At 41.8% G+C, this 12,267-nt stretch overlaps 1 protein-coding gene across 3 annotated transcripts in view; it reads left to right on the forward strand.

The window, feature by feature from the left end:
- Positions 1–12,267, forward strand: part of LOC105388625 (CD109 antigen) — a 42,354-nt gene that overhangs the window by 20,338 nt on the left and 9,749 nt on the right. For all 3 annotated transcript variants that reach the window (XM_048627555.1, XM_048627554.1, XM_048627553.1), the window contains 7 exons: positions 3,818–4,041; positions 5,355–5,531; positions 6,055–6,237; positions 10,356–10,472; positions 10,910–11,029; positions 11,380–11,564; positions 11,962–12,064. In XM_048627555.1, the coding sequence (XP_048483512.1) occupies positions 3,818–4,041; positions 5,355–5,531; positions 6,055–6,237; positions 10,356–10,472; positions 10,910–11,029; positions 11,380–11,564; positions 11,962–12,064 (1,109 nt within the window). The remainder of the gene's footprint in view (positions 1–3,817; positions 4,042–5,354; positions 5,532–6,054; positions 6,238–10,355; positions 10,473–10,909; positions 11,030–11,379; positions 11,565–11,961; positions 12,065–12,267) is intronic.

Consider the following 12,267-nt stretch of genomic DNA (forward strand, 5'->3'; position numbering starts at 1 on the left):
CCTTTTATACACCTTAACAAATGTTGAAGACTGCTCTTGGAGTCTGTAAAAATTACAATCTTTTGATAATTTGTTGAACACATATAATAAACTGCTTCATTAATTGCTGCTAGTTCCACTCCCATAATAGGAATACAAAAGTTTTCAATACGAAACTTTGCCCCAAAATCGGCATCCTTATCGTAGAATGCGCAACTAGAACCGTCCGTTGTTTTAGACCCGTCGGTGAATATGTGAGAGAAATTTGTATACAACTGGTTAATAGCCTCTTCGCTGCGTTGTTTAAGATCTCGTATTGATAATTTAGCTTTAGGTTCGTCAATAGTGTGAATTTTTGTCATAATAATTTGGTCCCAGGGAAGTGTTTTATCAGGGAAAGGAAGCTCGAATTGGGGCAGAATTTCGAATTTTGACATAGGCAGGTTAGAATATTTTCTGAAACTTTCCAATAACAATGGAAACTGATTTTTACGCCAGTACTTTAGACCTACCTTTAACATATTATCTAAGCGTTCTAATTGTTTTGTAAGATAATCACATTGTCTTGCGGAAAGCTTCAGGAAATATTTATCACTAAGATATGCTCTTCTATATTTTAGATGCGGTATACACAGTTCACTCTCCATTGTGAAAATGGGAGTATCTTTTATGAATCCTCCGCAAAAACGAAGACATTGATTTTGAACCACATCTAACTTATTTAAGAGACGCGGGGTGGCATTACCATACATCGTACTTCCATAATCAAGTCTAGAGCGTACTAGAGCGATATATAGTCGTCTAAGCTGGACCGGGTGTACGCCCCATTTAGCTCCACTTAGCGCACTGAGAATATTGACGTAGGCTGTACATTTTTGAGCGATTTCCGTGATTTGCTTGGTCCAATTTAGACGACTATCCACCCAAATACCCAAGAACTTGACACAATTGAGAACTTCTATGTGGATGTCATCCACTTTAACAATTATTTCAGGAATCCTATATCTTCTTGTAAGTATGCATAATTTTGGTTTTGGAGAGTGCTAACTCTAAACCAATTTTATCTAACATGGATTTAAAGATATTGAGGCTGGACTGGATCGTTTCAATACAGAGATTAATATTTTCGTTGATACAATATAGGGCAAAATCATCCGCGTATTGAGATACCTTAACTGTTTTTACATGGGTGTTGCATATTTTAATTGTGACGATATTAAATAAGATTGGAGACATAGGGTCACCTTGAGCCAAACCCTGTCTGCATATTCTTTTAATTTCTGTACCATCACGAAGCCTATAAATCAACTCGCGTTCTTTAAGAAATTCCTTGATATATCTGCATAGTAAAGTATCGACACCTAATTCTATAAGCGATGAAATAAGAGGTTCTATTGCTACATTATTATAAGCATTACTTATGTCTCCATAGGCACACATAACGTATTGCCTGTTTATAAAAGCAGTCTCTGTGTCTACTATAAATCTGCTTAAATTATCTTGACAAGAAAGTCCGCGACGGAAACCTAGAGTACTGGGATTGAAGAGTTTATTTCTTTCAAAGTAACATTATAAGCGACGTGTAATCATTAAATTAAAAGTTTTACATAGGCAGTTGATCATTGAGATAGGGCGATGTTTTAGGGTATTTGCATTTCTTTTGGGAATTGCTATAAGTTTGATCTTACGCCACTGATCCGGCACCTCACCTCCTTTGTAAATTCGTTTAAAATTTATCTTATTATTAGCTATTACTTTATTTATCTTAAATAGAAACAGGTACTTACTACGTATTTTATACATGAAAAGGTGATTAGAAATATTTGTATACTTTAAATTTAAACAGTAGGATTGACAAAAGCTTCTTCAGTACACTTTACCTTTGCCTTTCTAGTTATAATTTTAAGTTTACTTACAATACGGGACAGTCTATTCTTCACGCTACGGTATGAGATGTTGGGTATCAAGTCAGTTAACAATTCAATTAAGGTATCAATCTCTTCAGTGTACCTAAACGTGATGTCTTTAATATTTTTTACCCCGTATGTATCTTCTAGGTATTCTTTGACTTCTTTTCCTGAGAGAGGGTAATTTTTAGATGAAGTTGCGATAAAATCATCAATTTGGTCCCACTTAATCGAGTCCAAGTCACTATGGGGTGTTCTTTTAAGTTTTTTCCCACTTGCGGTTTTGTAAACCTCGTCTGAACTGGAGAGGGAAACGTTGTCTAAGTCATCGCCACTGTTGTCGATAGATAATGCAGTCTCTTCATTTATAATTTCAGACTCCATACATTCTTTCGTGGTAGAAGATTCCGTCGGTGGGTGCGGCCGTTTAGGGATAAGAGTGTCCGTATTCTGAGTCTCCATGTTGTTTCTACTACTAGCTTCATTGTTTTCTGGGCATTTCGACGCTACGTGGCCATCATTTTTGCAGATAAAACAGGTCATAGTATCTGACGAGAAATATATCCAGTATGTTGTCTCATCAAAGTCTACCGATACCTTTTCAGGGAGACGATTGAAATCTTCGGGTGTTACATAAAGTTGTCGTCGGAAACTTAAGATATGATTGTAACCGTTTTCGTTAATACCAGCGCGAAGGAAAGAGATAGGTGACATTGGCGTGATTTGCATTTCTTGAAGTCGCTTTTCTATTTCACTGTGTGGAATTATCGGGCATACGTTAGAAATAATTATTCGTTTATTTCTGTTTATGAGCGGTCGGATAGGCAATCTTTGATTTTGTATGGTAATGAATTGCTTATTTTCCACGATATCATCAGCAACAGACTTCGAAGATAAATAAACGCACACCCTGTTGTTTGATATTCTTGACAAGAATCGAATCTGGGAAGGGTCAACTATCTTTCCAAGGGCTTGCGCATAATCCTTAATCTGAACATTTTCTAATGAATCCAGCATGACAGCCTGGTCTTTCTTTGGGAACATTGTTGACTGCGTTATCAATCTTCCATCTTTTTTTTCGTTTCCTTCATTCTGTCTCGCTCTTCCGGTCCTTTCACTCACTCACCTTACGTTCCTTTCTACTCAGTCGTAACGTTCCATTCTCACATCCCACATATATTTTTACTTAATGTACCTACTTATATCTACTTATACACCAACCTAGCTTACTCAAATATACACACATTCCACACATACACACACACACACACAACACAACACAACCCATCCTAATTAAGTACCTCGCGTTCGTGACTGAGGTCACAACTCTTAGGGCCAGCTGAAAACCAGCGCTGTGGCCTCCTGGGCACAGCACACGCTGAGCTGGTGCCTTTTTGACGCTCTGGACAGCAACCGTGCTTGTTTGTATTATTTTCTGTTTTTTTCTTTTCATATAAATTATTTGTAGTATTCTTTTTTTTCTTTTTGTTTCTGTTTTTTATTGTTCAGTGTGTCAAATAAATGTTTCTTTCTTTCCATTATTCGCACAATGAGGGTAACTCGTAAAAAGTTGGAGAGCGCGCGAGCGACGACCGGTCACGGTGACTAATCAGCCCGAACTGATTTGTGGAGCTTTTTATACAATAAATATCAATCAATTATAAGTTTAGCGTTGTGAAATTATCTGATTTAAATGCTGTTAGAATGGAGCTGAACTGACGTCTGACTTCATCATATATTAGACGCACAAAGCCGACCCTAAAGAAGGACAAGGCTAGGAAGAAGAAGGCTGATCAACAAAAACCCATAATAACTTATCACATGGGACGTAAATTGTGCCCACTCATTCCCAAAGGTATAACTGTAAGCATGTTTCTGTTTTTGTCCTAAATTCTTCATTTAAACCTAATCCAACCCCTCTCCAACCACAGGCGAGCGCAACGACGAGTTCGAACTGTCCCACTTCCGAAAGTTCCGCTTCAACCGCATCCAGCGGCAGTACGACAACTCGTGGCTGTGGCGGGACGTGAACCTGGGACCGCACGGGCGCCACGTGTTCACGGTGGACGTGCCCCGCGCGCCCGCGCACTGGACCGTCAGCGCCGTCAGCATGTCGCCGCACACCGGCCTGGGCATGCTGGCCACGCCGCTGCACGTATGTATATACTATAGAATTGAATACAACTTAGGGCTGATTTTTCAATAGTCAGATAAAAGTTATTAATATTTTTTGATTTAATAACAATGTATACAGTGGATATTACTCTGGCCTGTGACTTGAAGTGGGTCACCCTCTCTATTATAATTCCTTAGGCGCTCCGCTCACTGTTAGAGTCGAGGAGGCGTCGCGACGGTTTTAAGTCGTAGGCATGCCTTGCTTAGTGACGCGTTCTCGCCTCGCCTAAACCTCGCTCGCGCCGCTACCGCTTCGACTTCATCTTCGTCTTTATATCTACATATTATTTTAAACTTCAGGAAAAGTTTGCAGCAAACTACAGTCAGCTCTAAAAGTAGATTTATACTTGTTAAACTTGAAAACGGCCCATTCATATATTGTATTCACATATTTACAATTTTTATAGTTTCACCAAGGTACAGTTCTCCCATATTAATAATGCACATGCAAATCTTCGCAAACTGTCGTATTCCCGGAAACACCCGAATCATTGAATCGTAAGAGCCAAAGAGCCTTTAAACAAAGCACTTGCATTTTGATCCTTGTTCGAAAGAAATAGTAGTCAATATCATGTGACACATAATCGAAAACAATTTGGGCGGTCGGTGGCTGTCACCGATCAGTCAAAGGTCTCAAGGTCAAGATCAGTATTACTTTTGTGGAATTATAAAGAGCTGCAATTACACATCGTTCGTGTTATTTTTTTCAAATGTGAATTTAATTTCAACTTTAATTATTTTTACGACGCCATATTATGAGGCACATTTAAGAATAAAATATACGTCACATTGATAGACTTCACTTTGCCAATAAAGCCACACCCAAAAGACCAAGTTTGTAATTGTAATATTATTGTGAATGATCAGCGCTGTAAATACTTTTGAACTGAGATTTTAATGTAAACCTGTGTAAATCCATATTTCTTCTTCTAATATAAACCTTGTGTTATTCAAACCTTATTTCATCCATATTAACTCCAGCTTGAGTAAGACATTTGAAAAGTTTTGTAACATTTTCGAAGTAAATTTTAATATTATGACAATATTATGAATTATCGACTCTAATGTCGTTACTTATAAATCAATATCTCTTTTGGCACCAAACACATAAATCTAAAAAAAATGCCTGAAGAAAATGCACTTAACCACTCTAATCTACATATCGTTTTTTGGCGCTCGGAAATACGACCGCTGCCGAACAATGGCGAAGATTTCTATGCGCATTATCAATTTTGGGGAACTGTACACAAGCGGATAACTTATTCAACTAATTAAACATTCCATCTTTTACAGTACACCGGCATCCTGCCATTCTTCATCAAAGTGGAAGGGCCGGACCGCTGCCGCAGCGGTGAACAAGTCGGCCTTCGCGTGGCCGTGTTCAACTACCAGCAGACGGCCATCGAGGCCGTGGTCGTGCTGGCCGCCTCCACGCAGTACAAGTTCGTGCACGTCGAGGAGAATGGCATCGTGAGTGTATACACATAGGGTTCACACTTGCGTGAGTAGGGTTCAACTACCAGTCGAGGAGAATGGCATCGTGAGTTACACTACAGCTTAACTAACAGTTTCACACCAGAGAAAATAAAGTTAAGCAGAATTTGAGTATGGAATGCATTTATGATGGGTAAATTGTCATTGAGTAGGACTTAAGTTCATGCTTAGATAGGTGTGAAGTCAAGAGAGAAACACTGGGTCTTAGGAATTAGAGGTGCCGGCGGTGCCATAAGTATTCAGCTACATACTATCCTACAGCTATCGACAACGTAGAACGTCATCTACGTTCTGTACGTCACATTAACATCAACCTCATGGTTCGTCTGGTTTTTTTTCCAAAAAAAAAAAAGGGAGGGACGGCTCTGTCAGCCATGAAAACATAAACTCTGTTAAAATTGCCTGGTGGCTTACCAGCCACCCACCATACATAATTAACCAAAAATAAGTAGTACTTTCAGCACATAATACGACCGCTAAAATGATTCCTTCTCTTCAGGTCCGCTCCTACAACCCGCGCACATCCTTCGGCGAGCACCAGTTCTTCGTGTACATCCCTGCGGGGGACGCGGCCACGGTGTACCTGCCCGTAGTGCCCGCGGCGCTGGGCCTCATGCGCGTGCGCATACACGCGCAGACGCTTATAGGGGAGCACCATTATGTCAAGGAGATCCAGGTGGAGGTGAGCTGTCAATATAGCAACCTGTGTCTATGTACCGATAGCAAGGTACCGATAGCAAGATGCATACACACGCGCAGACGCTCATCGGGGAGCACCATTATGTCAAGGAGATTCAGGTTGAGGTGAGCTGTTGGCAATATAGCAACCTGTGTATATGTACCGATGATGATGATGATTTGTCCGAACGATTTCGGCCATGGGACCCCTAGTTCTGTTGGCGCGCGTGCGCCCTGAGATGGCTTATATAGCCGATCTTTGCGGCAAACCCCCTCGCACAATGTGGGCATGTAAGTACGCCGCCGACATAATTAATATAATTATAGTTGATGGTGGCGGGTGGACAGGCCTTTAACTGGCCTTTATGTACCGATAGCAAGATGCTGGCAGTTGAGACGCTGTCAATATAGCAATCGTGTGTCTACGTACCGATAGCAAGCGTGTGTCTATGTACCGATAGCAAGATGCCGTCAGTAAGTCAGTTCTTCGTGTACATCCCGGTGGGGGACGCGGCCACCGTGTACCTGCCCGTGGTGCCCGCGGCGCTGGGCCTCATGCGCGTGCGCATACACGCGCAGACGCTTATAGGGGAGCACCATTATGTCAAGGAGATACAGGTGGAGGTGAGACGCTGTCAATATAAGCGGCGATTAGACTAGACTACATGTAGTGCACTTCCTCGTGTAGTTTCCTACGTAAGGACAAGTGTAATAATAGTTAGGCATATAGGACACTACATATCGGAGAATGACGGGCCCCGACCGTCCTCAGGGGCGTATTTAAAGATTGCGCGCCCTGGGCTTCTGTAGTTTTCCGCCCCATCAAGGAATAAAATAATACAAAAAGAACAGTCAGTGTAGAGTACCTACATAGTATATGTATAAGAACATTGTGGTGATAGATTGGTATAGATAATGTTATCTTCCGAAACAATAAATGAGGAGTTCCCTTGACTGCCATCATCAGATCATCTCAAGGTCACCATCATATTTTTTTGTTATAAGAACTATATTTACGTTTTAAATTTCATTAGAATCTGTTAATTGGTACCCAAAATGGAAATTCATACCCTGTTTTTACCCCTTTACCCACCATTGGGGGTGGAATAAAATTCTGAAAAAAAATGGGACCACCCCTAAGCTCAACCAGATACAACAAAAAAAAATCAAAATTGGTCCATAAATGGCGGAAAATCGGTGAACATACATAAAAAAAAACATACAGACGAATTGAGAACCTCATCCTTTTTTCTAAGTCGGTTAAAAATAACGTTTATAAATAAACTTGTGCAGGGCGACTGAGTGAGGCAATGTTTTTTCTTTAGATTTCCTTAAAAAAATACACAGGCTGAAAAAAATAGACTACTCCCCCGGTTCAGAAAAAAACAAAGGCCGGCTTTCATACTTGAAAAATTCAGCACTGCTCGTCACCAAAATACCTCAGTGACCCTGGATAGATGCCTAACGTAAAAAACCCACAGCCAAAACACCAAGAAGAAAGTCAGCTCCCGAAACAACCTTCTGCGACGGCTTACGTCTACCAGCTGGGGCGCCTCTCCGCAAGTTCTACGAACAAGTAGCCTAGCACTCTGCTTCTCAGCCGAATTTGCCTGCCCCATATGGGCAAGATTCCCATTCCCCAGAGCCTGAAGACAAAAGTCTTCAACCAGTGCGTCCTGCCAGTGATGACGTATGGTGCATAAACGTAGACACTGACGGCAGGACTGGTCCACCGATTTAAAGTCGCTCAGCGTGCTGTGGAGACAGCTATGCTTGGGGTTTCTCTGCTGGATCGTATCAGAAATGAGGTTATCCGTCAGAGGATTAAGGTTACCGACATGGCTGTCAAAATATGCAAGCTGAAGTGGCAGTGGGCTGGTCATATCTGCCAAAGAACCGATAACCGTTGGGGTAGACGAGTTCTCGAGTGGAGACCACAAACAGGCAAACGCAGCGTGGGACGCCCTCCTGCCCGCTGGACTGACCTTAGGCGGGTAGAGCTGGTAGTGGTTGGATGAGGATGGCCGAGGACCGAGTGTTGTGGCGCTCCTTGGGAGAGGCCTATGTCCAGCAGTGGATGATTATTGGCTGATGATGATGATGATATGGGCAAGGTCCGCGCATGCTAGAGAAGTAGAATTTGCTCTTAACGAGACAGATCGTATAGTAACGGGATGCCTCCGCCTCTACACCGACTCTACAAAGTCTACTCTCTGGCTGGGATAGCACCCCCTAGTATACGGCGAAAAGTGGCATGTTCTGTTGAGAAAGCCAAACAAGAATGTGACTCCAGACATCCACTTTACTCACATACTGCCGCACCTTCCCACCTTAAGAGCCGCAAAGCGTTTGAAATAGTGAGGTGTCCTTAACAGATGAAAACCCACAAAACGCAAGGCTAAGGCTCTGGGAGGAAAAGCAGCCCCATGATCCTTTCCTACCTCTTGAGGAGAAACTTGCTCCCTGGCACATTCGGAAGACTCTAAATCGGATGCTATCAGAGGTAGGCTGCTGCAAGGTCAATCTCTGCAAGTGCGGCTATACCGTTGGTACCAACCTATGCGACTGTGGTACCGCCCCCCTGGCTATGGAGCATTTACTCTCCTGTCCCCTGTGCCCTTCCACCTGCACTCGGGAAGACTTACTCCAGGCCAACCAGAATGCTATCAAAATTGCTTCTTTTTGGTCTGGACAAATTTAAAAATTCGCATGTTCACTGACACGAAAGAAGAAGAAGTGTAGAGTACCTACATATATGTATAAGAACATTGTGGTGAAAGACTTGCATAGATAATAATATTATCTTCCGAACAAAAAAAAAAGTATTTTTCTAGATAGACGAGTACATTTTAGAACGTTTAGAAATAAACTTAGAAATAAAGTTATACCAAGGCGGAAAAAAATAGACTTTACCACCGGTTGAGAAAAGAACAAAGGCCGGCTTTCATACTTTAAATCATACTTCTTAAGACACGAATCAACATGTGGAAAGACGGCTCAGGGCCGTTCTAGGCTTACGTCCTAAAATATTGTTCTGTACTTTTTTAATCTTCCAACCTAAAGCCCTTCAAGGGCGGCCTACCGGCCGCCCCTGGGGCGCCCTTCGCCGCCTGCCGCCCCGGGCTGTAGCCCTTTTAGCCCTAGGGTAAATACGCCCCTGACCGTCCTACATCCTAGGTAGAATCCAACTAGGGAGATCCAAGTGGAGGTGAGACGCCGTCAATATAGCAAGCGTGTGTCTATGTACCGATAGCAAGATGCTGGCAGTTGTTTTCATAGGCGAGCATCATTATGTCAAGGAGATCCAGGTTGAGGTGTGCTGTCAATATAGCAACCTGTGTCTATATATCAATAAGTACAGCAAGCGTGTGTCTATATACCGATAGCAAGATGCATCCACGCGCAGACGCTCATCGGGGAGCACCACTATTTCAAGGAGACCCTGGTGGAGGTGAGACGCTGTTAGAAAATTCCAATAATTCCAGGACTAAAATTCTGAAGGAAACAACGCTTTCCGCTGCTCTTGCCATATTTCTAGATGGTTTCACAATGTCGTGATAGAATTTTAAATCATACTACGTAAAGCAAAATTATCGTCAGTTTTAGTTTACAAACCTATATCTAGAGATGCATCAGGCGGTGTGTGTGTGTTTTTTTTATTTATTTATGCACTTTTCGAAATACCTCCTTTTGAAGTTCATTCGTGCGAGCTATGTGTTTTCTTCTTAGGGTCACTTTTACCAAACACTAAATGTATTTAAAATTGTATTTAAATAAAAAAAAAATACATTTTGTACTAACTGACAGACGTTTGACAGGCTACTAAATACGTTTAGCGTTTGGTGAAATTCCACCTTAGTGTGTTGGTGAACACATGATTAGCTAGTCAGATTTCTCCGTCTTCGTTAGCTTTTGACCACCCAGTGAACGCTCTGGAGGTATATTAAGTACAGTTTGTACTTAACTAAAAGGAGCTCCTTCCCTGCACCCTACTCCAATATTTTAGTTGTTGGGTCTCCATCAGACGATCCAACGCGATCCAAAGAAAAGGGCCCATGTATAATTCGTCTAAACTAGTAAAACTATTCTAAACCTGTACTAACATACCATTGTTTTCCCCAGGCGGACGGTCTACCCCAACACCGGCATCAGTCAGTGCTACTGGACTTGTCCAACCGCGCCTACGTGTTCCAGTATATGCACGTCAACGTCACCGAGACGCCGATTATACCGTACGAGGTGAGGCAATTTACGGGACTTCTAAGATAATTTGTTAAGGTCACATAGCAGGCGTTGCTGGTGGGTTTAGTTTAATACGAGACGGAAAAAGGTGGAAAGATTTTATCAAAATCGATTCAGCAAGCGAAGTAAGAGTTTTTTCACCATTCGAGTAGTGATGAGTAGTCGCGAATTTGTATGGCGTGGAAGAGTAGCGCATACTAGCTCCGTGCCATACAAATGTACGTCGATTTTCACTGCTCGGTCGGTAGAGAAAAACCAACACATGGCCCTCAGTACTTCGTATGCGCTACGTGGAAAACAAGAGTTGTAATTAGTAAAATATAGAATGAGCCCTATTAGTTGTCAAATCCATACCTTTTATCTGTCACTAGTTGGTTTGCAATATTTGCAACTCGCACAACTATAATTTACAATAACCTCTATCATATCCACAGGTGGACCGCTACTACGTGTTCGGCTCGAACCACGCTCGCGTGTCCATCGTGGGCGACGTGGTCGGCGCACTGTTCCCCACCATGCCCATGAACGCAACCAGCATGCTGCACCTGCCCATGGTACGTGCACACCGACACACGCTCACTGACACATGACTCACACCACGTGTGTAGTTGAAGAAGCAAAATTATGAATAATGGTAGAATCAACTCAAAGTCATCATCATCAGCTAACCTGGACATAGGCCTCTTGGTCCATAGTAGCACCACAGACCTTTCCAAATTCTAATCAGCTATCTAAGGTTTAAGGGGGAAGCAGTGAACTGGAAAAACTAACGTACAAAAAACGAGGTCTGTATACAATAAAAGGCTGTTGATGATAATGATCTAACGTTTTGTGTCGCCCCATTTAACCCACATTTCGTGGTATGTGTTATTTTTATTATAATTACATCACTCCCCTTATACAGGACTGCGCAGAACAGAACATGTTCAGCTTCGCCGTCAACATGTACTTCACCCTGTACATGAGGCTCATCAACCAGCGCTCGCGCGAGCTGGAGAAGCAGGCGTTCGCGCACATGAACATCCTGTATCAGCGGCAGATGTCGTTTATGAAGTACGACGGCTCGTTCAGCCTGTTCCGGAGCGATTGGTGAGTTTAGGGTGTTTTTATTATTTAAAGATAAATAATAATTGATTTTATGTAACTTAGTTTTCTATATATAATTGTACATTATTCAATGAAATCATACAAAAATATTTCAAGAAAGGTAAAACAAATTACTGAACTATAAAATTTCGTTATTTCTCCCACCCAAGATACTTTTATTTTGAACTTCATTCGTCGTCTCATTTGGTATTTTACATTTATTAATAAAAAAATACGCAATCCAAATAGCATATCCACTGTTGGCTGTTAGTCGTAGGCCTCTTCCAAAGCACGCCACTGGATGCGATCTATATCTTTCCATTTCCAATAATTACTAACCACCTTTCGCTATGATGTATACAATACAGTGTATACTGTATGTGTAATTTTGACTTCTCAGGAACCAATCAGCGTCGAGCGTGTGGCTGACGTCATTCTGCGCCAAGATCTTCCAGGACGCGTCCTTCAACGAGTGGGAGAACTTCATATACATCGACCCCGACGTGAGTGTCATTGCAATTGTATAACTTTATTCAGATATGTATTGTATACGGTATACTCGGGTAATTCTTACCACTGATCCAAGATATTCAAATTATAATTATGTGCTTACGCTAGTGCCTACATTAACACAATATTCTGAAAACAAGTACTATCTTAATTTTTATTCAGGAGGTTGTAAATTTTCGGACAACTATTGATTACG

The sequence above is a fragment of the Plutella xylostella genome, chromosome 19 (assembly GCF_932276165.1).
Source record: "Plutella xylostella chromosome 19, ilPluXylo3.1, whole genome shotgun sequence".
Classification (NCBI taxonomy): Eukaryota; Metazoa; Arthropoda; class Insecta; order Lepidoptera; family Plutellidae; genus Plutella; species Plutella xylostella.